The following is a 24,419-nucleotide window of genomic DNA, read 5'->3' on the forward strand; positions in this document are numbered from 1 at the left end:
CATGTCATTACAAGACATTTCAATGCACAACATAGAAGTGTCTGGTTAATGTGACTCATCATGCTGAGCAAAAATATTTGAGGCTCATCACAGCTTTCATCCTGACCTGTAGTGAAAAGGCTTTTGCGTCATTGTGGGCCCATGTCCTGGAGCCTCACCATTATTGTGAGATATTCAGACTTACTTTTTGCTGCCCTTTTATTTTTTAGCAAAATTACACATATAAAAAATATGCACATTGCTACAGTTCTGTCTCTGTCCAGGAAAAGATGTGAAATACGCCTTCAAGACTGTCCGTCTGACCTAATTTCCTGTGCGGAAACATGAGGAAAGTGGCGGTGTTACTGAGCAGACTCTGAATATCCTCTTGTCTTGTGACATATTTGGTCTGCAGTCATGTGCTTGTTCATGAATTGAATGAACTGCATCCTTCTACTCAGCACATGATGGAGTGCGAGGCGGCGGCACACTAATGTTTCTGCTTGACATGGAGCATGTGTAGTGCCGCACATTAACCTTGTAACTGTAGGTTATCAGCGACCCACCTTACAACCTATACGCGCGCATGGATCGCGTTGTGTGTGCGCTTTGTTTGCGTTTCCTGTGTTTCTGAGGTACTTGATGAGTGAGGTCAGCATGTGTGTTTGTGTGGGCTGTGCTTGAGGAATAATAATCACCTCCCCATCGATTGCGATGATAACAGCAAAGTGCTGTAGAGATTGAAAGGGGTGCTGGCTGAAGGAGAGAGAGAGCGAGAGAGACGGGGAGAGTGAGAATTTATTTACAAGATGCGTATCACAACTAGATAAGATAGTTGAATCACTGATATCACTCCGCAAGCCCCATCACAAATTAAAGAGTTCCCGCACATCCAGTTTTGGCCGTTCTCCTCCCACTGTGCTGTTTTGAAAGATGCAACAGTGCTGATTTAGCCGTCGGCACAAAGGGAAGGCGGGGGCGGCGGTACGGGGCTCGTTAGCAAACACCAGTGTCTAGTATGTGAGTGTACCGAAAACACGCCATTATCTTCTGAAGGGACCGCTGCAAGCCAGCAGAGGGAGCACCATGGCGGGAATTTCAACAAAAATATAAAAAGTGGCCAATGCCAATTGTCACTCTTAACAACTTAACATTTCCTCCTTTGGTTTTCCCTTCAAGATTGGAAAAAGAGTTTCTGTGCTAGTGAGTCATATCAGCCAAATCAGCAAACACCAGAACCCATTCAAACATCTGGGCCTGGAAGAAAACTGTTTTAGGACCTGTTAGGTGGTTGATTCCTCATCTCCTAGTCACATTATACGTGTTTGTTTTTTTTTCTTCAACTTGTTACAGCCCTTAACTGAAGCTGCATGCCTTTTACCATGGAATAAACGTTTCATTGGTGTGTAATTCCTGTGATTTCATAAAATGGAAATATTTTAGATGTGTTGTGCGTCATTTTCTCAATTTTGCCCTAAAATTCAGTCCAGTTTATCTGATGATGTGGTTGGAAATGTTGGTATCACCGCAGTAAAGATGGATATAAAGTTCAGTGGTTTTGACCAGTGACTGTGCAGCTTTTCACAGACTTGTTGACTGGTGGATTGTTAAGGGGTTAACAGATTAGTTGAGCAAGCAGCTATTTACAGCTTCTATAATTATGCCAGACCACTCTGTTGGCCAGTGTTTTGTCAGTAACAAAGGCTAAAGTGAAAATATGGACTGTATGTGGTGTGTGTCAGAGGTGAGGGTGAATGGACAGGTCCATAAAACATTCGATTAAACCTTTTCTTCCTGTTCCAAACCAACGTAAATGTCTCTTTTAAACATGACTGCTCCAGGGCGCGTTGATCACATTTTATTTTTATGGTCATTACAAAGGGCTGATGTTTGTTTCCTGAAGTCAGCATTCATCTTAGCCATCAGTGTTCCTTAATTTGTTCCGGTGAAACTGAGTTTATTGTTTTCACCCAAATCAAACCTTAATCCTGCCCAAATTTAGGTGAAAAATAGGAACAAAACTGAAGGTACGAATGAGTAGAATGACAAGAAAACAATCAGTAACAGTTTTATAAGCCAATGTCTTGCGTTTTGATTTATTGATAGTAACCAAAAATAAGTATTTGAATTGATATTGAGTATTAGATTCAAGATTCAAGATAACTTTAATGATCCCCACAGGGAAATAGTTTTGTCAAAGCTTCTCAAGATGATAAAATAATCTATTAGTTTACCATAAATATCTAAAAAAAAAAAAGAAAAGAAAAGAAAGAAACCAAGGGGATGCCCACAGACAGTTGAACAGCCTGAAGCAGGTGACGTTTGCATTATAAATAATAGGTCTGTGGATCGTATGGTTTCTTTCCATTTGTCCAGTGGGGAGAGATTAACTGAATAAATCTCTGTAACCTTTATGACTCCTTCAATCCAAGGTTTTAGACAGACACAGACATCCACCAAGGGCACAGAGTGTATTCTTTTGTGTGCATGCGTGCGTGTGTGCGTGCGCGTGTGTTCATGTGTGCATGTCCGTGTGCAAGTGTGAAGTGGTTGCAAGTGGAAAAGCTTGCAAGTGTGAATGAGCGGTGAGTCACGTTTGTCTGTGTCTGTTTGAGTAAGTGACTTCGCAAGTGACAAGTGACTGTGTGCCCGCCTGGCTTTGCTCTTTGCTATGAGGACCCTTGTATTTTTGTGTGGCGCCGTGTGCTCGTGCCTGTACATAAATACGACATGCTCGTCCTCATGTGAGTGTCTGTGTGATTTTGTGCACGTGCGAGCGTCCAGTTGGTGGGGCAGCTGTGTGATGGCAGCCTCTCAGCACGCTCCGCTGCCTCCTCAGGTGACCTCTGAGGTGTCCCCTTGCACCTGCGCACACACAACACACACTCTCCTCTCCTCTACACACACACTTAGTCCCAAGGCTTGTCACCCATCCTGCCAGCCCAAACACGCCTGCTCCGCTCTTAAAGAAGGACAGGGAGTACAGCCCAGCAGTAGCAGATGCCTCTAGTCGGTTATCTAACACCCATGAGAGGAGCATGGTATGTACAGCACCCTCTCTCTCAGACGCACAGCACTTCAAAAAATACAAAGATTACACTTCTTATAAAACATATATGGATCCTGTTCTACTTTGTACTGATGTAATATGCAGCATTATGTAAATTATGTAATATTATGCTCCAGTACTGGGGACAGAAAGTGGTGTTTAACGGAAATTCCTGACACGTTTTCCACTTCTTCTTAGCCTGTCGTTTGTAGTGCACCTTTGCTTTTACATTATTCAGGGACTAATCGCGGCCGTATAAGGGCTGCTGTTGTGATTTTGAGGCAAAGTCCAATGCATTAATCTATTTTTGAATGATCTCGTTTTGGCTATGCTATACTGTAGGCACCATTTTGAAGTTCCCCAGATACAACACATGCTAAACATTTTAATACTGAAGAACATGGTGATGGAAAAAAAATTATTTTAGAATTTAGTTTTAACGTGTATCACGTCGGGTTGAGGATTTTAAAGTGTCTGATATTAGCAAAGATAGTTGGGGGCTGATATTACAGATTACTGACTCTACTCTACATACATTTAAAGAAGTCCCAAACTTAACATAACTATTTTTTTTTTCAAAGACTCATTTTTAGTCAATTAATGCATTTATCAAAGCGTATTAATCATCACAGTAGTTATGATTTATGAGGAACAAATACAAATACATCACATTAGTTTGATCTTGCTTCGACCCTAAATGGATCGCGAGGCCCAGTGATGTACCACCAACCAGTGATACCACTGGAAAGGCCAGGATGTCCCCTACATGGCGCAACATCTTTCAGCTTTGTATCTTACATAGTTTATTTAAATATCAATTAGAGACTCATTTCTTCCACAAAAACGAACTACCAGTTGTTGCATCACCCTGTCAGTGCAATTAAAACAAAAAAATAAATGAATAAAAGTTGAAGCCAGCTCAGCTTTCATGTCACGTAGCAACAAGCGTGCCTCCTTGTTGCTTCAAATAGCCAACTTCCATTGAAAATGTAGCGCTCTCCAGCTGCTGGTGTGAGTGCACCATTAGAAGGACCTGTCAGCAGAGTACCTTGAAAAACCGCATTTAAATAGTTGTTTGTCCTTCTTACAATGAGTCAGGCAGCCTTGGAAGCAGTTTTGGGCCCATTGTAATTCAGGAATCATTTTCAGGTATGGATTGATGCTTTGCCAGCCTGTAGTCAAGCTGTTTGGCCATTGTTAAAGTTTCCACTTTGCTGGAAAACTGGAAAACATTTGTGTAAACAAGTGCACTATATTTTCCACTGTAGTAACAATTATGTCAGTAACTTAAATCTCTATAAATAGAACTAATGAATTTTTTTTTGTTAGTTTGTGAAGAACCAACTGTGCACACTAGGGTGCTTTGAGCCTTTGAATAATATTAGGCTAGCTAACAGGCATGTAGTACTAGCCACTGGGCAAATATCCTTTTTCTCCCTCTCCGACTCTCCCTCTCATTCCCTTTTCTTATGTGTGTGTGTGTGTGTGTGTGTGTGTGTGTGGTGTGGTGTGTGTGTGTGGTGTGGTGTGTGTGTGTGTGTGTGTGTGTGTGTGTGTGGTGTGTGTGTGTGTGTGTGGTGTGGCGGAGAGAGAGAAGGGGAGAAGGAGAAATGCCTGTCACCGAAAATGTACTTACTCTGCATCTCCCCTGAATTCCCTCTTGGATCCACAGTGAGGGGCAAGGCGCGCACACACACACACGCACACACACACACACTGAGCTGTGTAATAGCTGTCAGGCCTGCAGCCATACCATGCACTGTAGGGTGCATACTGAAAAGCAGTGCAGTGTTGCAGTGAAGCATGGATTCTCTACACCCCCCCTATGGTGTGTGTTTGTGCATTTGTGTGAGGGTTGTCAGAGAGAAAGGCACAGAGTAAGCTCAATGTGCACATATGAAAAAGAGAATGAGTGGAAAAGAAGGCGAAATGATTGATAGTGGTGCTATTTGCTCCTTCACAATCCGGGTTAAAAGCCGACCGTCTGTCTGTCAGGAGCTAAAAATCATCAAAACCTCCAGAGAACACAGCCTCCTCATCAGACTGTACGTCACCTGACCAACCGCCTTTTCATTCCACCTATTCAACAGATTCGGCAGCTATCCATAATGATAGGGTGCCCAAAGTAAACCATCATTCAAAAGAGTTTCCATCGTATTTTGTTCTCGTATTCAAATATAACACTATTATGCCAAAAGTGTTGCCGATTAAGAGCGTCTTATTTCACATTAAAATACGGGCCATTATGCAAAAGACGTTTCGGAAGTAAGAGCGCTCCGTGTGCCACTGTTGGTTTGAGGGGGTGACCTTTTGAACCCCTCCAGTGTCAAATTGATCATCTGTAACCTTTTCATGCTCCCCAAGTTCTCCCCCTCCCCCCTCTGAAGACACGAAGCAGACATCATATCGTAAACTCTCACAATGGTATGGTCATGACCTTATGCAGACGTCGAAATGAAAGAATGAAGAGGAACAGAAATACCTTCAGATTCTCCCTCCAGATACCAGCCCTCCTCCCCTCTCGCTTCCAACGCCTTTTTGTTCACTCACAGCAGACACGCAGTTGACAGGAATGATGGTGGCAAATGTATCACTTCAAATTTGTTGTAAATTTTCTACTTAATGTCAGACAGAAGTAGACAAAATTCAGATCCTTTCTGTTTCCAAGCAACATCAGTTAGCAGGTTATTTTTATGAAAATGGCAAATTATGTTAAATGACTTAATCAGCTTTACTTAGTGAACTAATCAAGGTAGCGTTACCTTCATACTGTATAAGAGAACTACAGCTAAAACAGTACTGCACTCTTCCCAGTTGTTCGTCCATAAAAGAGGCAAGCTTCACATTCCACAGCTAGGTAGCCTTTGGATTTAAATATTATAGGAGGAAATTCTTTAACGTAGAAATTAAATGCTATTTTTTAAGATTCAAGTCATCTTCACCATCACCCTCACAGGATCTTAATGAAAGCAATGTTTCTCCTAGTCCCACTGTGCTCCGAGATGTATGTACCACCCTCTACTACCACACTACTTCTACTACAGTATATTATGACACACAATACACAGAATAATATATAAATAGAAGTTACAGATGGAAGCTTTAACTGAACAGTGAATGTACTTGATTAGATGATTAGTTTCTACGTGTAGGCTTTAATCAGATGTATGTTTCTCTGCTTTTCTGTCTCTCCCTACCTGATTGGCCTTATAACCAGATGTGTCCCTCTTATGGGCTGGGTTCTGACGATTTATAACTAAAATTGAATTGAAAGTACTGAGCTAATTACAAGTAAATGTACAGTTTTATTCTTTTTAGACTCTTTCAGATTAAACTTTTTCAAAGGCGTGGAATCTGTCCACATGTCTACCATGCATAATTACAGTTGACATGGTTGTACTTTTGCTGTTTGTTGTGATTGCATTATGATTTTTAGAAGTACGAGTACTGACTGCATCTATCTGCCCATCCATCAGTATTTTGCTGCTTCTTAAAGGTTGGGCTGTGGTGTCCCTCTTACAGTCTAAAGAGAAGGAGAGGGAACACAGTGAAATCCAGTGCAGGGAATGTAACTTTTTCACATGGTGTTACGTGGTGTTACGTCTACTCTCACCAACTTTTCTGAGAACTTCATGCTAACCGTGATGATCTCCCCTATCATTTAGGCTGCTTGATGTAATGATCCCTTACCTTTATGCATGGGCAGCTTCCCCCCCTCTCTCCATCCCTCTTTCTTCCGCTCCCTCTACCTGCCTGCCTTTCTCACTTCCATCTTTCTTTCTCTGCCAGCTCCATCTCAAAGCCAGGCTTTAATTTTGATCAGCGATGAAATGATTGCTCTCCTCTTTCGATTTTTCTTTTCTACCCCTCCCTTTCCACAGCAGTTGTCATAGAAACAGAGGAGTGTGTGTGTGTTGTGTGTGCGCGTGAGAGCGGGAGAGGGTTTGTGTGTGACTGTGAGCGTATGCGTTCCAGTCGATCCCCTCAGCAGAGAGATTTATCACCACGAAACCCAGAGAGTGTGTGTGCGTCTGTGTGTGTGTGTGCATTCATGCGTGCCGGTGAGTGTGTGTGTGTGTGTGATGGCCAAATGTGTGCTTGTCTGTCTACCTTTGCAGCCTTATTCTTATACACCTTTATCTCTTTCTGTATTTACACACATAACAGTATTTCAGAGAGTGTGTTTTCCGAGTTTTATGTTTTTATCTGAGTGCGCCTAACAGTGTGTGTAATAGGTCCCCTGTCCCCTCATCAGCCCCCCATCACACACATACTCTCACTCTCAGCCTAGCTGGCTGGGTGACTTTAGATTGAGGGCGTTTGGTGGCTTAGGCTGACCACAACTCTAATCCTCTGCACTCATACAAACATAAACACACAGCTGCACACATACATGAGGTCCCAGGCCTCTCCTCTATTAGCCTGGGCCGAGGGAGCGTATGCGTGTCTCCGCGTGTGTGCGTGCTTGGAGGGGATTTCTCAGAGACACCAGAGAGGGAAAGAGCGAAACTAACCCAATTTCCTGCTCCATTTCCTTTTCACGCAGCGGGCGTGTCCCATTCCACAGCGGGCCGGGTTGAACACCAGCCACCCTACAGCCCGGGGTCACGCCTTTTACCTCAGAGTCACACTTAGGAGAAGGAGGGAGCCCTGTAAATAAATCATGTGGCCCAGCGCAAAATTACACTTGAAACTGCTATTTGGAGAGAAACTGAAGTTCACCAAAAGTTCCAAGTCGACTCAGATCAGAACGCTGCTGGTTAATAAGTGCTCGTGTCAAATATTTAGACGTCATGTATTTATTCTTAGTGACCAGCCATCCAGTGTTGAATAAATGCAATGATTACGGAAGTTTTTTGACCTTTTTAATTAAAATATGTTTCCCATCCATATCCACTCAATAACCCATAATGATTACAAACAGTTTTATACCTCATCATTTAACAGTTTCATTTACGTGAAACACCTAATACAAGTAGTAATATTTAAATGCAAATGGTTTTTGGGTGTGATAACATATCATTGAATCTGATTGTTGTCTAAGAATCAGTTCTTTTATCAAATGATATTTAAGTACAGCCTTCAAAATATGCACATGAGGCTAAGACTATTGGTAAATTATTAATAAATGATTCATATTCAATTGCAAGTGTCGCTGAGGTGCCGCTGTGAAGCTAAAGTGATACAGGGAGATTGTTTTAGATAGTCTTTTGGTCTTCTTGAACGGCTTAATCAGGTTTCTCTTTCCTGATTAGAAAAGCAATGTTAAAAAGTGAAAGACGCAAACACTGTACGGATCGATAACAAAACCAGCCATCTATAACCGACTTTTTATTTTCTGTTTTAAATGCTGCTGCAGTATAAACAATAAATCTGTGATTGCAGACAAATTTATATAACCTCAGAGCCATACTATCCACTGCGACATACATTTCTGCACTTGTTAACCCTGCCTGGTGCAGTCCAGGAACACCCGGCAAAACATTTGCATACACTTGAACTTTTTGAAAAATAAGACTTGATAGAGGAGACACATATCAATTCAGCAATAACTTCGGAACACTACTCCCATATTCAAACCAGAGAAGTTATTCCTTAGCAAGAAAAAAAGTATATCCAAAGTTTTTATACTTTCCTGTTTCCTTCCTGATCTTTATTCTACTTTTGATCAGCTGTTTATATACCATACATTGTTGTGGCAATCAACTCCAGCCTTGAAGAAGTGATTTAATGTCTGTTTACATTTTCTCCTATGAGAATGCAGTGAAACCTCTCTCCAAATTTCACACAAATGAGACCACACCAATCTGGCAAAACATTATGACCTCCCTCCTAATAGGACTCTCTGGTCCTATGGGTTGAGGGGAGGGGCCTCTGTGGATCATCCCACAGATGCTTGATCAGTTTGACATGTAGTGAATTTAGAGGCCAGGTCAACACCTTGTGCTTCTTGTTCTTTTTAGTTGTGTTTAAGTGTGTGTGTCTGTGTCAGACTGCATCCTGCTGGGGATCTCTGCTGCCATCACATGTCATTGTTATGGGGTGGTGGTGCCTGGTCTGGTCTAGGTGGATGCTACATGTCTAAGTAACATCCACACAAATATTAGGTCCAAAAATTCCCCAACAGAACATTGATTGAAGATAGTCAGTGTTGTTTACTTCAACTGTCATTGGTTTTAATATTGTGGCTGGTCGGTGTAAATAGTATACAGCTAGGACACAGCTTGTGGTTAAAAGTATATCCACATAACATGTTGAAGTAACGCCTTATAAGTAAGGTGCAACATGGATTTCAACATGGATCAATATACAAGCTAATTAGTGCAAACCAGTTAGGAATTAATAGAGCAGGTTATTCAGATCATGCATGTATCTGTTCCCATGCTCCATGAACATTTCATGTTTTCAGAGGAACTTATGATTTGCCGGTTTCTGTCAAACTTAATTTGCAAAGAGCAAGGCAACAGTCCAGTGATGGTGACAGCGTGTGTACACACATACACACAGTGTCACACGCAGTCCCAGAGTTGTCTTGACCTAATTGAAGCCCAGCAGTCTGCCCCGGGTCATTCTCTTATACCTCTCTTATTTTAATGAGATTTTTAATTAGCATGTTAATTGCCTAACACGATCAGCGGGGTGACTAGCTAGCTGGCTGGCTAGCTGCTGTTGGCATCCAGCTGGGCCATAGCATCGAGGCTTTACACTCTACTAAACACAACCGTACAAAAGTGAGTTTTGCTAGGCTAGCCTGAAGATGAGTTGGGTGAGCTCTAGATCCAGTTAATTACCAGTTTTTATTCCAGTGGGGTTTTGTCTTGTGATCCTGTTATTTACTTCTCGCTTCTGTATCATGAGCCTTCCAAGACACCTACAGTAAACTAATCATACATGTATACTAGAAAATATTCACATACACATACTGAAGGTAAATCTGTAGAGCTTTTGGTAAGAAATACTGTGTATGTGTCATGTTCTGTGTTCTTGTCATTTGTTACATATTGAAATATTCAGTTGTTGAAGCAATACTGATCAAGGCTATAAACTAATGCATTATAAATATATTGAGTATTTGAGTTTAGTTTACTCACAAAAACCACATACTGCCCCTAAAATAACATTTACCTCTGGAATAAAACAAAGTGAACTAAAAGAATTAAAAGGCGAAAGTCTACATTCCATTATATATTGAATAAAAAGGTAACTTTCCTTTATCATTAAGTCCACATTATAATTTTGATAGCAAGAGCAGTGTCTCGGATCTGTTGCTTTCAGAAAGTTTTGGATATTCCATTTTTATTCAAATGTGTATCATTGATTTATTAAAGTTAGGATTGAAAGTTATTTGATTTATCGTCACCTGCTGCCGATTAATGCGAGAAAGTTGCGCTGCAGTTTTAACGTCACACTGTGCAGGTCACGCAAAAATGTGTTTTTATGGTGATTAGCAAATGTCCTCATGAGCGTCTCATCTAAAGTTGGTGGTAAAGTGGTAAACTGTCACCACCAGTGCATCATATCTATGTTTTTCTCAAAACAGTCATGTCTTCTCTCCAATACCTTCTCCAAGTTCGACTTTTTATTTATCTGATTTTTGTTTACCTCTTTAAAAAGCTACAGCTTGTGATAATGAAGCAGATCACCACTATAATGTTTAGTATTTCTGGCCTAATCGTAAATGTTCCAATAAGACTTAATATGATTTAGATCTCATTTGTAGATTTTTGACTGGTTTGATAAAGTCTCTGGTTGTGATTAACCCAAATCAGAGTTGTTGATGTAGGGGAGACACCTACTTGAACTTTCCCAAAACAGTCCATAACTTCCAAATGTGAAAGCAATCGCTTATTTACTCATCTAATACTAAGTATTTTATATATGCAGTAGGTATATATTTTGGCTTGCTAGATCTTTCATTTGCTTCTGTTTGTTTTCTTTGTTGGTTACTGTGGTGCTATCCAGGAAACACAGGGTATTTGTCAGAGCTTTTCTGGTGAAAACTGAAAATGAGAGGGGAGTTTATGTGCAGTGAAATGAAGGCCTGCAACAAACGATTATTTTTGTATGTTTTTTTGAGTTTAATCTATCGATTGTGTTCTGAGTAGGTGTGTAATCCTTTGTTTAAGCACTAAATAATCAATAGATCTTCCTCTTTTGTTCACACATGGTCATAACATATTTAACAATGATGTCTTAAATCCAGAAGTTAACTTAAGTCAAGATAAACATATCAGAGCAAACATAATACGCAATGCTTTCTTGAAAGAAATACAAATGACACCATCAGATGACGCCACATGAGTGCTGTCTCGTTGTTGTTTGGTCAGAAGGCTGGCAGAATGTCTCTGATTTAAAGACATGTCAGTGTATTCCATGGAAACCATTGATGAATGAAAGCAACGTTAAATAGCTGATCCACTGTAAAAGATCACTGGAACTCATCAGTCTAAGTACGTTCATTACTGATAAAAAATCATAGAAAGAAACATTCTATTTTGTTGTTAATAATGACCATCAGTATAGCTGGATGTGACTCTTGAACTTTTTAAGTATATATTTGTTGGGATGTAAACCAGTGAAAACGTATATTAGATCAAAGGAGGTGGAGGTGGCTGGGAAGATGGAGCGAGACAATGCACAGAGCGCCTCTTCCTCCGACATGTCATTCTGTTAGCTCCTCTCTAGCAGGATCTCAAGGCTGTGCGGTTATGAGGCTGGCCTTTATAATTTACCACCGGCGGTGTCGGCTTCTTTATTGAGCCTGGCCTTCACTGACAGACACAGACGCAGAGAAGGCTTTGATTTAGCCTGGGAATGTTCTGGCTTGTGTGGACCCTGTGAATCACTCTCTCTCTCTCATATCTCCTTTTGTTGTTCTGTCATCCCACCTAACCCCCCACCCTCTTTCCCTTCCATACCTGCCTTATCATTTCTCTCACCAGTTGCTCCCTTTCGTTCTTATCCCTATATCCTATATATATATATATATATATATATTTTTTCTCTCTGTTTCTATGCTTATCTGTGCTCTTCTCGATTTTTTTTTTCTAATCAATTCTCTCTTTTTCTTTGTCCATTTCTCTCTGTATATCCTTTCCTCCTCCTTTCCCTTCTGCAGCCAGATCTACTGTATAGAGAACGCCCATGGCCAGCTGGTGCGTGACCTGGACTTCAATCCCAACCGCCAGTACTACCTGGCCAGCTGCGGAGACGACTGCAAGGTCAAGTTCTGGGACGTTCGCAATGTCCAGGAGCCCGTGAAGACCCTGGAGGACCACTCGCACTGGTGGGTGGATCTAGAGAGAGAGAGAGAGAGAGAGAGAGGCAGGGCGGGGTTGTTGAATGAGTGTTGTCCTTGAATAAGTTATTCTGAATTCACATCAGTGAGCATCCTTCCTGCTGATGTGTCCCTAAATTTCACAATGAATCAGAACATACTCTCATGCTCACATGTTTGGGCTGCATACAGGCCGATTTTAAACGAGCTAATGTAGCAGGATAAAAGTGCTGCTACAGATACAGGTAGTCTTGATGAGTGTATGGGTTAAGATTAGATAACCGAATAACCATCCAGTATTGTTTGAATATTAGCATTCTCAGAGCTGCACTACACTATATGAACAGTCATTGATTATAGGGCTTTATAACTTTTAATGACACGTTCAGCAACCTCCTATGAGTGGTGTTTTTGCTTTTTTTGCAGGGCTTAATAAAATGGTTGCAAGTGCATACACAGCGCCCTCTGCAAAGTGAAGAAAACAGTGCACTTAACAAACGGTGTGAAATTAAGTAAAAGTACGGTTGCTCTTTAAAATCCTGAAACAATCTGAGGGAAAAAATTCATTGTGTAACTATTATGATGTGACAGATGATAAGCTTCAACCTTCCCCCAACTACTACTCTTAAAGGGCACCGTGCTAGTAAATACAACAGCAGACCCTGCCTAAATGGCAGCTATGCAAATCTGTGTTTAGGATTATAAGTGTGCTGGCTGTTGCAAAATTCTCCTGTGAAATACATCTAGAATTTATTAGGCACGTGCATCTGATCAAGTATCAGTTAATTTATATCTGAATGATGAATGTAATGTATATTTGTGGAAACGGTGCCTAGCACTGGGAGTAACTGGGGGTTAAGTGTCTTGCTCAAGGGCACTGTGGCGTGTGGCAGGTTCCGGGAATCAAACTGCTAACCCTCTGGTTATTACACAACCCACTCACAGCCACTCTTTCATGTTAAATATGGCAGTGCCCCCATGGAAAAATCCAGGTCTATGACAAAATGCTTTTTGGAATTTGGTGCTGAGGATCCACTTCTGATCACCCATTATCTCTGGTTGACCTCATGACTGCTCTCGTTGCTAAATGGGAGCAAATATTTGCAGCCTGTTTTCAAAATGTTGCTCAAATCCTTTCCCAGAGAGTTGAGGCTGTTGCTGTAGCTTTTGAATGGTGTTCTGCTGAGACATGCACCTGTTATATTAAGGACTGGCATGTAATAAGTTTAAAAATGTAACACTGATAGTGTTATCTCTTACAGTGTTATGTCCTAAATATTGTAAATAATGTGCTTGTTACCTAGGAACTGTTGATTATGAAAGTGCATTCTATAGTATATCAAGGGTAACGCTGAGTGATTCTTAGTTGGGGGATTTTTTTGTTTGATCTTTTAAACCAATTTTTCCAGTCCTGTGAAGTCCATTAAAACCTATATGACCAGAAGTGGCAAATTTCACAAAACTAGAAAAAAATGTCATGACTGCATAACACTAACTGTTGTTGAGGGAGTATTTAGGGAGGAGTACAGGGCTTGTATAACTCTTTGTCTAACCACAGAACTACAGACACAGAAGAAGAGTAAACTTATATCGGGGTAATTACAGGGTACTCTTAAACTGGAATTGCTGTTTACAAATTGTGAATTGAAGATGCTATTCATCATTTCATTGAATTCAACTGTGTGAATGTGTGAAAACCTGTTTCTATCATTGTTTTTTTTTTGTTTTTGTTTTTTTTTAATGGACAATAGTCTCTTACTTACTATTGGAGGATAATTCAGATACATTCAAGAAAACACAGTAACAGTAATGATAAACATGATGATTACTCCGCTGCACTGTAGACTGGTTTCTGATTGTATTAATGGCTTTATCTCCTACCTAATGAAATGCACTGAACTACTCGTGGTATAATAAAAGTTAGTAATACACCCATTACTAATTAAACAGGCAGCCACTCATTTTGTCATTAACGACTGAACCACAGTGGGTGGAACGCAAAGCCTGTCCTGCTCTGGGTTGTCTTCTGTGAAGCTTCAGGCATTGCTAAGAGCGGAACATAGTGTACTGCAGGTTTGTGTGTGTGTGTGTGTGTGTGTGTGTGTGCGCATGCTTGTGTGTGTGTTTGCGTGTGTGTGTGGAAGACACACACTTTCTCCTGTGTGAGCTGAATAGATGATCAGTGTGTCTATGAGCCAAACTGGGCTACTGCTGCAGCACACCAATCCTTACCTGATAAAGGCAGACACACACACACACACACACACATACACAATGTCACATCCAGACACACACACGCGGATGTCTTTGCGCACATGCACACACACAAGAGCTGACGTTATCTCCAAAGGAAGGATAGACTTGGCAAACATATCCATAACTGTAGATTGTTGCAGATGGGATCTCTACAGATAGGAGATAGGAGTGTGTGTGTGTGTGTGTGTGTGTGTGTGTGTGTGTGTGTGTGTGTGTGTGTGTGTGTGTGTATGTGTGCGTGTACTCGATGTGTTGTCTTTGCGAGGACCAGTTTGAGTATTGGGAGTGAGGACATCACACATCTTCAAAAGGCTGTTTGAGGGTTAAGACTTACTTTTAAGGTTAGGATTAGTTGAAGGTTAAAAATATGGTTGGTGTAGGGCACTTTTCTTGATTGTGAAGATTAGGTTAAGGGGCTAGAGAATGCATTATGTCAATGAATGTCCACACAATAGAAGGCCATACAAGTCTGTGTGTGTTTCCATGCATGTACCACCATTTAATCTGCATTTTTGCAAGGGCTCTCTTTGTATCTCTGTATGTGGCTACATGTTCAAGCATTTCTATAATGCATATGCATATTATATGTGTGTGCACATTTGTCCCATATGTGCATGTATTGTTAGTGAGACGCGTGTGTATTGTGTGTATTTGTTGTGCATGCTGATTTGCTGGAGCGCAGCCAAGATATGGCCTCGGGGCTGCTGGGGGTATTAGGGACTATTTTTTAGCAGGGAAGCGGATTAGGGGAGCGCAGGGAACGGCGTGGCCGAGGCTGATTTTCTGTCAACAGCCTTGGTTATCCCTCAATCCCTCCCTGTGAGGAAACTGGGACCGCACTCTGAGCTGTGCCCCGGGCTCGCAAAGGGAGAGAGAAAGAAGATGAAAAAGAGCAAGACAGGGAGACCGCGCTGACAGTCAGAAATAGAAAGAGAGGCACAGAAAGGGAGGGAAGGTGAGACGGAGTTAACTGAAAAGGAGGGAAACTGAGCAACAAATAAAGCCCGGATCATGGAGTTTATGATAATGATCATCAACTCATTTGAACTAAGCTCAAACATCGACTGCAAGGAACAAAATCCCCATTATTGGCATCTGAATACACACTCAGATAGGCATACTTAGCCATGAATCCGCTGCGTTTTCTGCATGATTTGTGTGGGTATGAGTGTGTGAAAGAGAGATAGATACAGGCGTTTTCTCTTCATGTCTACGTGTATTTCAGCATGTGTGGTCCGCTCACACAAAGAGTCAACATATATGGGGGTTTATATCCCTCACTATAGTGATATCACTGCATTCGAGGCTTGCTGCAGGGTTCATCGCCCACATGGAGTTTTGTTTAGAACATTGTGGTTATATATCGTTAGCCTAATACCATAATTGCTATTAGGCTAAAAGTCATATTTTTCCGGAAAACAAGAGAAAACACAGTTTTAAGCAAGCACACTGGGATATTCTAACAGTAAGTCAAAAAATGACTTGGGCAATTATGCTATTAGGCTAACGATATGTGATTTATGCATGCATAAATGTGAAAGGTACTGCTTATCCACACTGCTGTTCCTCTGCTTAATGCTGAATGAATGAGTGGCTCACAATGTGTGTCTTGCATCTCAGGGTGTGGAGCGTCCGCTACAACCACAGCCACGACCAGCTGGTGTTGACAGCCAGCAGTGACAGCCGCCTCATCCTCTCCAACATGGTGTCCATCTCCTCGGAGCCATTCGGACACTTGGTGGATGACGAGGAACTCAGCGAGGGGGAGGACAACCACCAGGAAGACAAGTAAGAGTAACTGCGAACGGCTGGAAACGGGAACGCTTAGAGTAACCTAAATAAGTAGCAATGACTTTTTTTCCTTGAGGAGTTTAGTTTGAGCTGAGTGAAGGTGTTTTTGCAAGGATGGAGAAGCGTGTAAGGCAGGGCGATATGACTTTAATCTTATTCTTTTTCGGTTTTAAGCAAAATTCATTCATTCATTTCTTTTCCTCACTGCTGTCAACCTTCACATGACGACACCACATTCTTCAATAGCAAATAGAACAACAGATTCTAGTTGTCAGAAGATTAAATAAGACAGGTTTTCACTTGTCACTCCCTAATCATTAGCGTATAATCTTGTTGGAAGTAGTAAAATGACCAATCAGGTATAACATTATGACCACCCTACTAATATTGCGTAGGTCTCCATTGTGCCTCCAGATCAGTTGTGAGTCATCAGAGAAAGGACATGGGTCTTCTGAGGGTGTCCTGTGGTGTCTGGAAACAAAATGTTGTTAGTGGGGGTCTTTGGGTCCTATGGGTTGAGGGGAGGGGCCTCTGTGGATCATCCCACAGATACTTGATCAGTTTGGGATCTAGTGAATTTGGAGGTCAGGTCAACACCTTGTTCTGTTCTTTTGTGTGTGTCTGTGTCAGGCTGCATCTTGCTGGGGATGGCTGCTGCCATCAAGGGTTTGGGGTGCTATGGGGTGGAGGTGCCTAGTCTGGCCTATTCTGGATGCACATTAATCCCAGGTCCAAAAGTTTCCCAGCAGAACACTGAATTGTCACAACATGATTAATGTTATTTACTTCATTTGTCAGTGGTCATAATGTTGTGCCTGATTGGTGTTAATTGGTATCACTTTGTATTTTCACAATCTCATGTCGGTGTCGGTGAAAAAATGATTCCATTGTATTTTGTTTTAGTCTTTTCATGGGATTTATTGGCAGTAAATGAATCTAGAATGGGTTCAATGAAATCAAAAGGTTTCATTTAAACATAAGTGCACATAAATATACCAGACAATTATGAGAAATCTCAGTTAATTTCATCTCTGGTGGTACAGAGGTATGAGCAACTTCATCCTCTGGGTATGTGGTAAGATACGCTGCACTGAGCAAACAATGTAACACTTCAGCTTTTTAAATTCTCTAGAACTAGTGCAGCTTTAAAGGCAGTGGATGGTCATCAAATATTGATATGATCTTGTGGTCTTTATTCTATACACTGCCCTTTGTATATGGTTAATTGATAAATTAAACCGTGGCAATTTTGGTTTGGAAATTCTGGTGGGGCCATGAAGGAAAATCTTACAGTGCAATCCAGAAATATCATAATCAATACCCTCACAACAAAAACACAGCTGGAGAAAACCCACACAACATGCAAACGCCACCCAGACAGGGCCGAGCTGGACTCAAACCTGGACCTTCTCGCTGGGAGGTATCATTGCTAACCACCACACTACTGTGCCAGTGATGACCTATATCATCATATCAATACAACCATCAAATGGCAGTGTTCAGGTTCTCACTATATCACATACTTGAGATCGAAACAATAGACAATAAAATACACAATGCACAGTGGCTGGGCTAAAAGGTTCGTGCCTCAGTGCAGCAATGTTGCCAAGACTTTTAAGTAATTTGGAGGTGTTCCACAATCTACCAAAACTTGGCTTCTTAAAAAAAATAATAATAATAATTTGAAATTGAGTGGTACATGATGCGCTCCCTGCCAGTTATTGATGTTTCTAAACCCATCCTTCACTGCGTACACTTTCAAAGATTAACATGAATGTGATTTTACTCTATTGGATGCACATCTCCCACTCATTTTAAAAATGAACAACTCACGTTCTATGACCTTGATCAACTTAAAATTGCCGGGACAGTGATACTCTTACTTGAATTTTGATGTTTTAATATAATTCAGATATGGAATCGAGGTGCTGAAAAGACACAGGCAGTCAGCTCACATCATTTCATTCCATTAAATCATCTCTGATAAGATTTCTTTAAGCATTATACCTTTCTTGTACATTTCTTTAGTGCCTCGAGGAGCCTAATGAAGCAAACTGAGAGATATTGAAGAGTGTACAAAAACACTCAGTGTATTTTGAAGTGCTTACTTGATAATGGTCCTCCCAAGATTAAATCCGACTGCCTAAATCTTCACTCTCACATACTTTGACACTCTGATAAGAGTGACTTAAAGCATAAAAATATGTTACTACCAAAACACTTCAAGTGTTTTTCTCTGCAGTATTTAGAGTTGATTTCAAAATAGCATGGATATCATTTGTAATGGTTACCATTCAGTGCTTTCCAAACCTGCCGCTGTCCTCCATCCATTATGGTCCCATTCCCCCTCTCATCCATCAACTACCTGCTCTTACACTCAATGACTGGCTCTCATCCACAATTATCAACTCTTCTTCCTAATCACCAGCACTCAACTTTGGTTTTAACCCCTCTGCTGTAGTCATTGACCCCTCTTGTGTGTACAGTAGATGTCCACTCCACAGTGCCTCTTAGACTCTACATCCAGAACCCCTCCGGTGTTTGGATTATTTTCTGACTTTACGGGTTGGCTTTTAAAATTCAGTTCTTCAACAAAATTTAGAAGGGATACATTTCTCCTGTTCTACCAATTTAGTTCGTTTCACCAAGGAGGAATTATTATATCAAGAAATTAAAGAAGAAATAATATGTCTTCGCATGTTATTCCTGCAAATAGTTTCATAGATTCCACAAATTCACAGGAGCTTCAGTAGAAGGAGGAACTTCTGTCATAAAACATGTCCAGTGTCAGAAGTCTAGCTGAGTTTTGAATTAGCCTCACTTTTTTGAAAGAAGAAATGTATTCTACAGGAAGTCTGAATGTCATCTAAGCCTCAGGCCTCTGGACATAGCAGGCATGAGTGAACTGACATCCAATGGCTGGTTTCTAGTAACTCCTGGTAGCAAGACTTATGATTTACTTGTTGAACCATGGAGTTAAGGTAGGAAACGCTAAAATGAATTGTTATTAAACGTTACTTAATGACAAGAAATTGAGTTCTCAAGCTACCAATATTCATGAAACTTCACAAAAACTAATTGTGCACACACAGCACTATTCTCCTTATCCATGGCAGCATTGTATTCATTGTATCTTGCAAAAAGAAGAAGAAAATATAGCATTATGAGACAGTAAGTCATAATCATAAGATGATGTCTGCATTATTCATTTTTGTGAAAGAAATTTCCTTTAGTTGTATACCAATATAAATACTTTTATTTTTACAATTGCGTGGCCTTTTCCTTTATTTTTCATTGAACGCAAAGAGTCATCTTTTGTGAATTTCACTTCCAATTGCATTTCAAGAATGCATTAAACCTGGTTTTGCACTGCGCTGAATGCATACGTTCTCACAAAGCAGAACGACCCAGCAATAAACAACTGAGTCAACTTTCATTGTAAGACTGTAAAAGATGTCTACCGTGGTGTATGACATACGACGGTCTCTTGGCAGTAAAGCGGTTCAGTGGCATGTCCTCTAAAAACCTCCTTAAGGCTGACTGAGGCCAGCCCAGTATTTCTTAGCATCAGTCAAGTGCTCTCACATATACAGTACCCTCTTGTTCCTTCCTTCTGCAATGAATCTATACTCTGTGGTAAGAGTGATTTTATTTTAGGCTGCAGCCCAGAGGGAGTAGCTACTGTCAGCGCCAAACACTTAATGTGTAAAATAAATCCAAATATGTATGTCACCGTTTCCCCTCAGGGCTAGTTACAGCAGTGGGTTTGGGAGGAATTTGGGATGGCAATAACGCTAGATCGTAATTCTAAAAATGTCTTTACTGTCATATTTTTTGTAGCGGTGGGGGAAATGTCTCAGCATCGGTGAGAATGTTTGTGCACAGGAGAAAAAAAAAAGAAAAAGAAGAAAGAAATGGAAAGATTTCACTTTATTTAACAAAAACGCTATGATCTTAACAACATTACGCTTACCTTTTATAAATTGTTCACACTACAAATAAACTGTAATGCTGTTATCCGATTTAATACCGTCTGAAGGCCTCAACCAACACTCTTCAGACTGTTCACTGCGGCGGCAGACTTTAAACTTCTCTTTCTTTCCAGCAAATACCTCTGTCAGTGACTCTCTGAAGGTGTGCATTATTGTCATTATATTGTCCTGCTCTTCTCCATGACAGCTGGAGTTTCATTCTGCCTTCAAGTGTGACCGAGGACAACAGCTGTAAAGTCAGTTTTTTCTTCAGATGTGTCTGCAGCACGCATCAGACAGTGCACAAGCACGTTTGCCTACTTCTGGCGCAGATGGTGGTTGATGACCTGATGATGCTTGTTTCTATGGATACCATCCAACACGATCTATTAGATGTACATCTTCACAATTTACATTAGCTGTGCAGTGGAAATGAGATGAGAACTGTGGCGTAATATTAAAAAAAATCACAGAATGTGGCGCGTCCCTCCTCCTGTAACCTCTTTGCTTTATGTGTGTGTGTAAACTAGGAGTAAGGAGCCACTAAAGGACAGCGTGGTGTCCACCTATGAGGAACACGAGGACAGTGTGTACGCAGCGGAGTGGTCATCGGCTGACCCCTGGCTCTTCGCCTCGCTCAGTTACGATGGACGCCTTGTTATCAACAGGGTCCCCCGCGCTCTCAAATACCGCATCCTGCTCTGAGCGAGGGGAGGGAAGGTGATCAAGTTTGTGGGAATGTTTGTGTGTGTGGAAGCTTGATACTGTATGAGTGCTGCAGAAGACTGTATGTGAAGGCAGCAATGGAAAAGACTTTTTTTGTGTCTTTTTGTGTGTGTGTGTGTGTGTGTGTGTGTGTGTGTGTGTGTGATTTAATTTCACTGTACTACTCATGGTCATAGTGCGAAAACCGTAAAAAAATAAAAAATAAAAACTGTGTGCTCCATAACATTAAAGTAAAAAGACTTCTGGAAAAACATTTGACATTGTGTGTCTCGTAAATGTTGAAACACAAAAGGAAATCGAGAAAATCTTTTTCATAAAGCCTACTGTGACATCTGTATTCTTCTGTTATTTTCTGGCAAAGCAGTCATTGTTAGTTGATGTAAAATTAATGACCAATCACTTCTAGTGCATTAGTGTGGAAATGTTACCGCCGACACTGCATTTAAAAGTTTTACTGCAACTGTGATGAGGTTATTTTAATCAGCAGTGGATGAACGTGTAACGTTCATCTTTATGAGAAAGTCTCACGCTACTTCTAATAACCAGCGTTTTCTCGTCATCAACATTCATTTTGCATCCGCTATCCAGATGCAATCAAGATCACCGGTACAGACATTCAATTGATTAAACTTTATTTTCAATCTTTATCCCAGTGGTGTGATCTTACGGCTTTCCTCGTCCATCTGCAGCAATTTCCAGTGTGGACAAAGTATTTTTGCCATCAGTTAGTCTGATCAGTTGTTTTATTCATTTCCTGGTAAACCTGAATACTTGTTCTTTATTTTTTTTTTCTTTTGACTGCTTGGCAACAGGTTACAAACATCGATAAATTTTATCCCTAAGTTGACAGAGCGATTTTGATTCCGTTTGTGCAGTCATGAAAGACATTAGCAATTTGGCTGATGTTTGTCATTAAATGTTTTATTTTGTAGGGCAGGTCGCACAAAGAATATTCACCTCCTGAAAATGGCAAAATTAGCTAGACTGAACGAAAACTTTGTGGTTTGCAAAACCAAAGCAATGTGCTGAAAGCCGCTAAAATAGTAGAGTGTAGAGTGCTGCTGGTGATAACTGCAGGGATGTTCACTATGAAACTCCTGCCACACACGTGATCCATTAGTGATTAGGTTGCCTTCATCAGAACTGTGGATTTCCTGTTTATTGATCATGGATTGAACTAAAAGTGCTACTTTCCAGTAAAGTCCAATTTAAAACCAACAAGTAGGCATGCACGACATGAAACTTTCAACCTGTGCCGAGCGCAGCTCTTGTTTGTTTTGCATAGTTTTGTAATCCAGATTGTTTTATAATCTTTATTGATGATGTTAATTGATGCTCACCAGCTGCAACAACAAGTGAACTACCCACCTAATGTGGATTTTCTCTTCCTTCACCATCTCATTCTGTCTCCTGTGTCCCTTGATCTTCACCCTCCTGTCTCCTGTCGCCCATATGTCTTGTGCATCCCCCTCTAAATCTGTACACTGGCGAGTTTGGTCAAAAATAACAGTCCTCTATTAATGCAGATGCCATTGTCGGGTCCTTTAATTGCAGCTTAAGTCTATAGATCACACAGTCACATGCTCAAATTCACACACACACACAGTAGTGGCAAGGGAGGAGCGTGGGCTCTTCATTAGCTATGCCAGTCGTGGCAGGCAGTGCTGCGGCTGAATACAGAATATCCTTGTTACCCTGCAGTCAGTTATTGAGAGCAGGCATCAGGGTGGATGTACAGAAGAATAGTGAGTGGTGAAAAGGGAATCGCTGAATCTAGCCCATCTGAACACCCATCACGCCTGTCACAGGCGGCACACACGCGGCGCCCATTGTCACATCTTTACTTTCGTCTGCCAGTGTGGGTGGGGACATGTGAGAACGGCTAGCCAGCGTGCCAGGGCCTAATGTCCAATTAAGTATGTTTCAGCCTAACCTGTACAGAACGACCATAATGAAAGATGTTTGAGTCAAAAAAGCAGAGACGGATATTTCCCCCGTCTTCTGCGCAATATCAGTCAGCTGTTATGAATGCAGCTACGTGACCAATCAGTCAATCCAAATGTTAATAACAGCTGAGTATTTGCATGTGAATTGATGAAGGCACCTCTTTAGTATGCCTGAAAGGCTTGCCCAGGACAAATTACATCTACTATGATGTATTGATTGTCAGTGTGGGGATTTGGATACATTATTGCTGACAGTGTGAACACCAGCGTGCTCTGCTCCTATATACAGTCTATCATGTGTTATTGGCATTTTCCTGGCCGATAACGACTGATGTCAGGTGGTGGGTAAATACGGACGCTAAATGCAGGCATTTGTGTTACCTACAAATAAGGTTTGACTTTCATTTACATTATACACCAACATCTTACAGCATAGTTCCTTAGACAAACACGCAAACATGCTGGGTTACACATGCAGCATACACATTCTTTAGTTAATTCCACAACGATGTCACAATGGTGGGATTTAAATAAATACATTCACAGTCTCAGGCGCAAAATACAAATAAATAAATAAACAAGACCTGCTTATATATACAATAATCACATATTGAATTCATAAATGACTAATGTATCTTGTATAATATACTTAAAATAGAAGCCTATTTTTTCATTTGGAGACAAGCTTTAGAGATCTCGTTCAAAAATGCAAAACACTGTCGAACTCCTATCTTAATGTGTAACTTGTTTAAACAGTGCGTTTGCCCTCATTAAGCTCAAGATCTTCCCATATCCTCTTATCTACATTCACTGGCTTACGTCTTCTGCTTTCAGTATGGAGAGAAATAGAGGAACTGCATAAACTCTGAAGCTGATCATAAACCATACTTGCTGCTTGGACACATCTATTTTATTTCCTTTTTTCCCAGTGAATTCGTACGCCCATTAGGCTCCATCAGAACTGATACTAGCTGTAATGTTTTATTGCCCACATTGCACATGTACAGCAGTCCAGCATTCCATTTCCTTGTGGCGCCACTCCGTCTCCACCAGCTCGTCTCGTTCGCAGCATATTCCCCACCGCTTCTTGCTAGTCACTGCCTTTGATGTGCAGCAACCATGAACATGGTAGAAGAGACAACAAAAGCTCTGCAGCAACTGGATGGCTTTCAAATTACGCATGGCCATTTGATATATTGCTAGGCAAAGCAGTGAATATAGCTGCTAGAAACATCAGATTAAAATATGTGTTTGACACTATTTAGAAAATGCTGAATAAAACATTGCTCCCAACCCTTCGGTGTTTCCTGTGTATACCTCCCAACTAAAACTCTACTTGCATAATTGCTGTATGTACCGGACACGGTGTGCAACATCTTTACTGTTGTGGTGTAGCAAAGCACACGTGAGCCTTGGCTTACTCC

General features: G+C 41.0%; 1 protein-coding gene across 1 annotated transcript in view; it reads left to right on the plus strand.

The window, feature by feature from the left end:
• eipr1 (EARP complex and GARP complex interacting protein 1) overlaps positions 1-21,302 on the plus strand; it is a 50,094-nt gene extending 28,792 nt beyond the window's left edge. The window contains exons 7-9 of the mRNA XM_047610531.1: positions 12,147-12,314; positions 16,182-16,349; positions 20,854-21,302. Coding sequence (XP_047466487.1) covers positions 12,147-12,314; positions 16,182-16,349; positions 20,854-21,028 — 511 coding nt within the window. The 3' untranslated portion in view covers positions 21,029-21,302. The remainder of the gene's footprint in view (positions 1-12,146; positions 12,315-16,181; positions 16,350-20,853) is intronic.
• The last annotated feature ends 3,117 nt before the right edge of the window (positions 21,303-24,419 follow it).

This window comes from Mugil cephalus, chromosome 17, assembly GCF_022458985.1.
Source record: "Mugil cephalus isolate CIBA_MC_2020 chromosome 17, CIBA_Mcephalus_1.1, whole genome shotgun sequence".
Classification (NCBI taxonomy): Eukaryota; Metazoa; Chordata; class Actinopteri; order Mugiliformes; family Mugilidae; genus Mugil; species Mugil cephalus.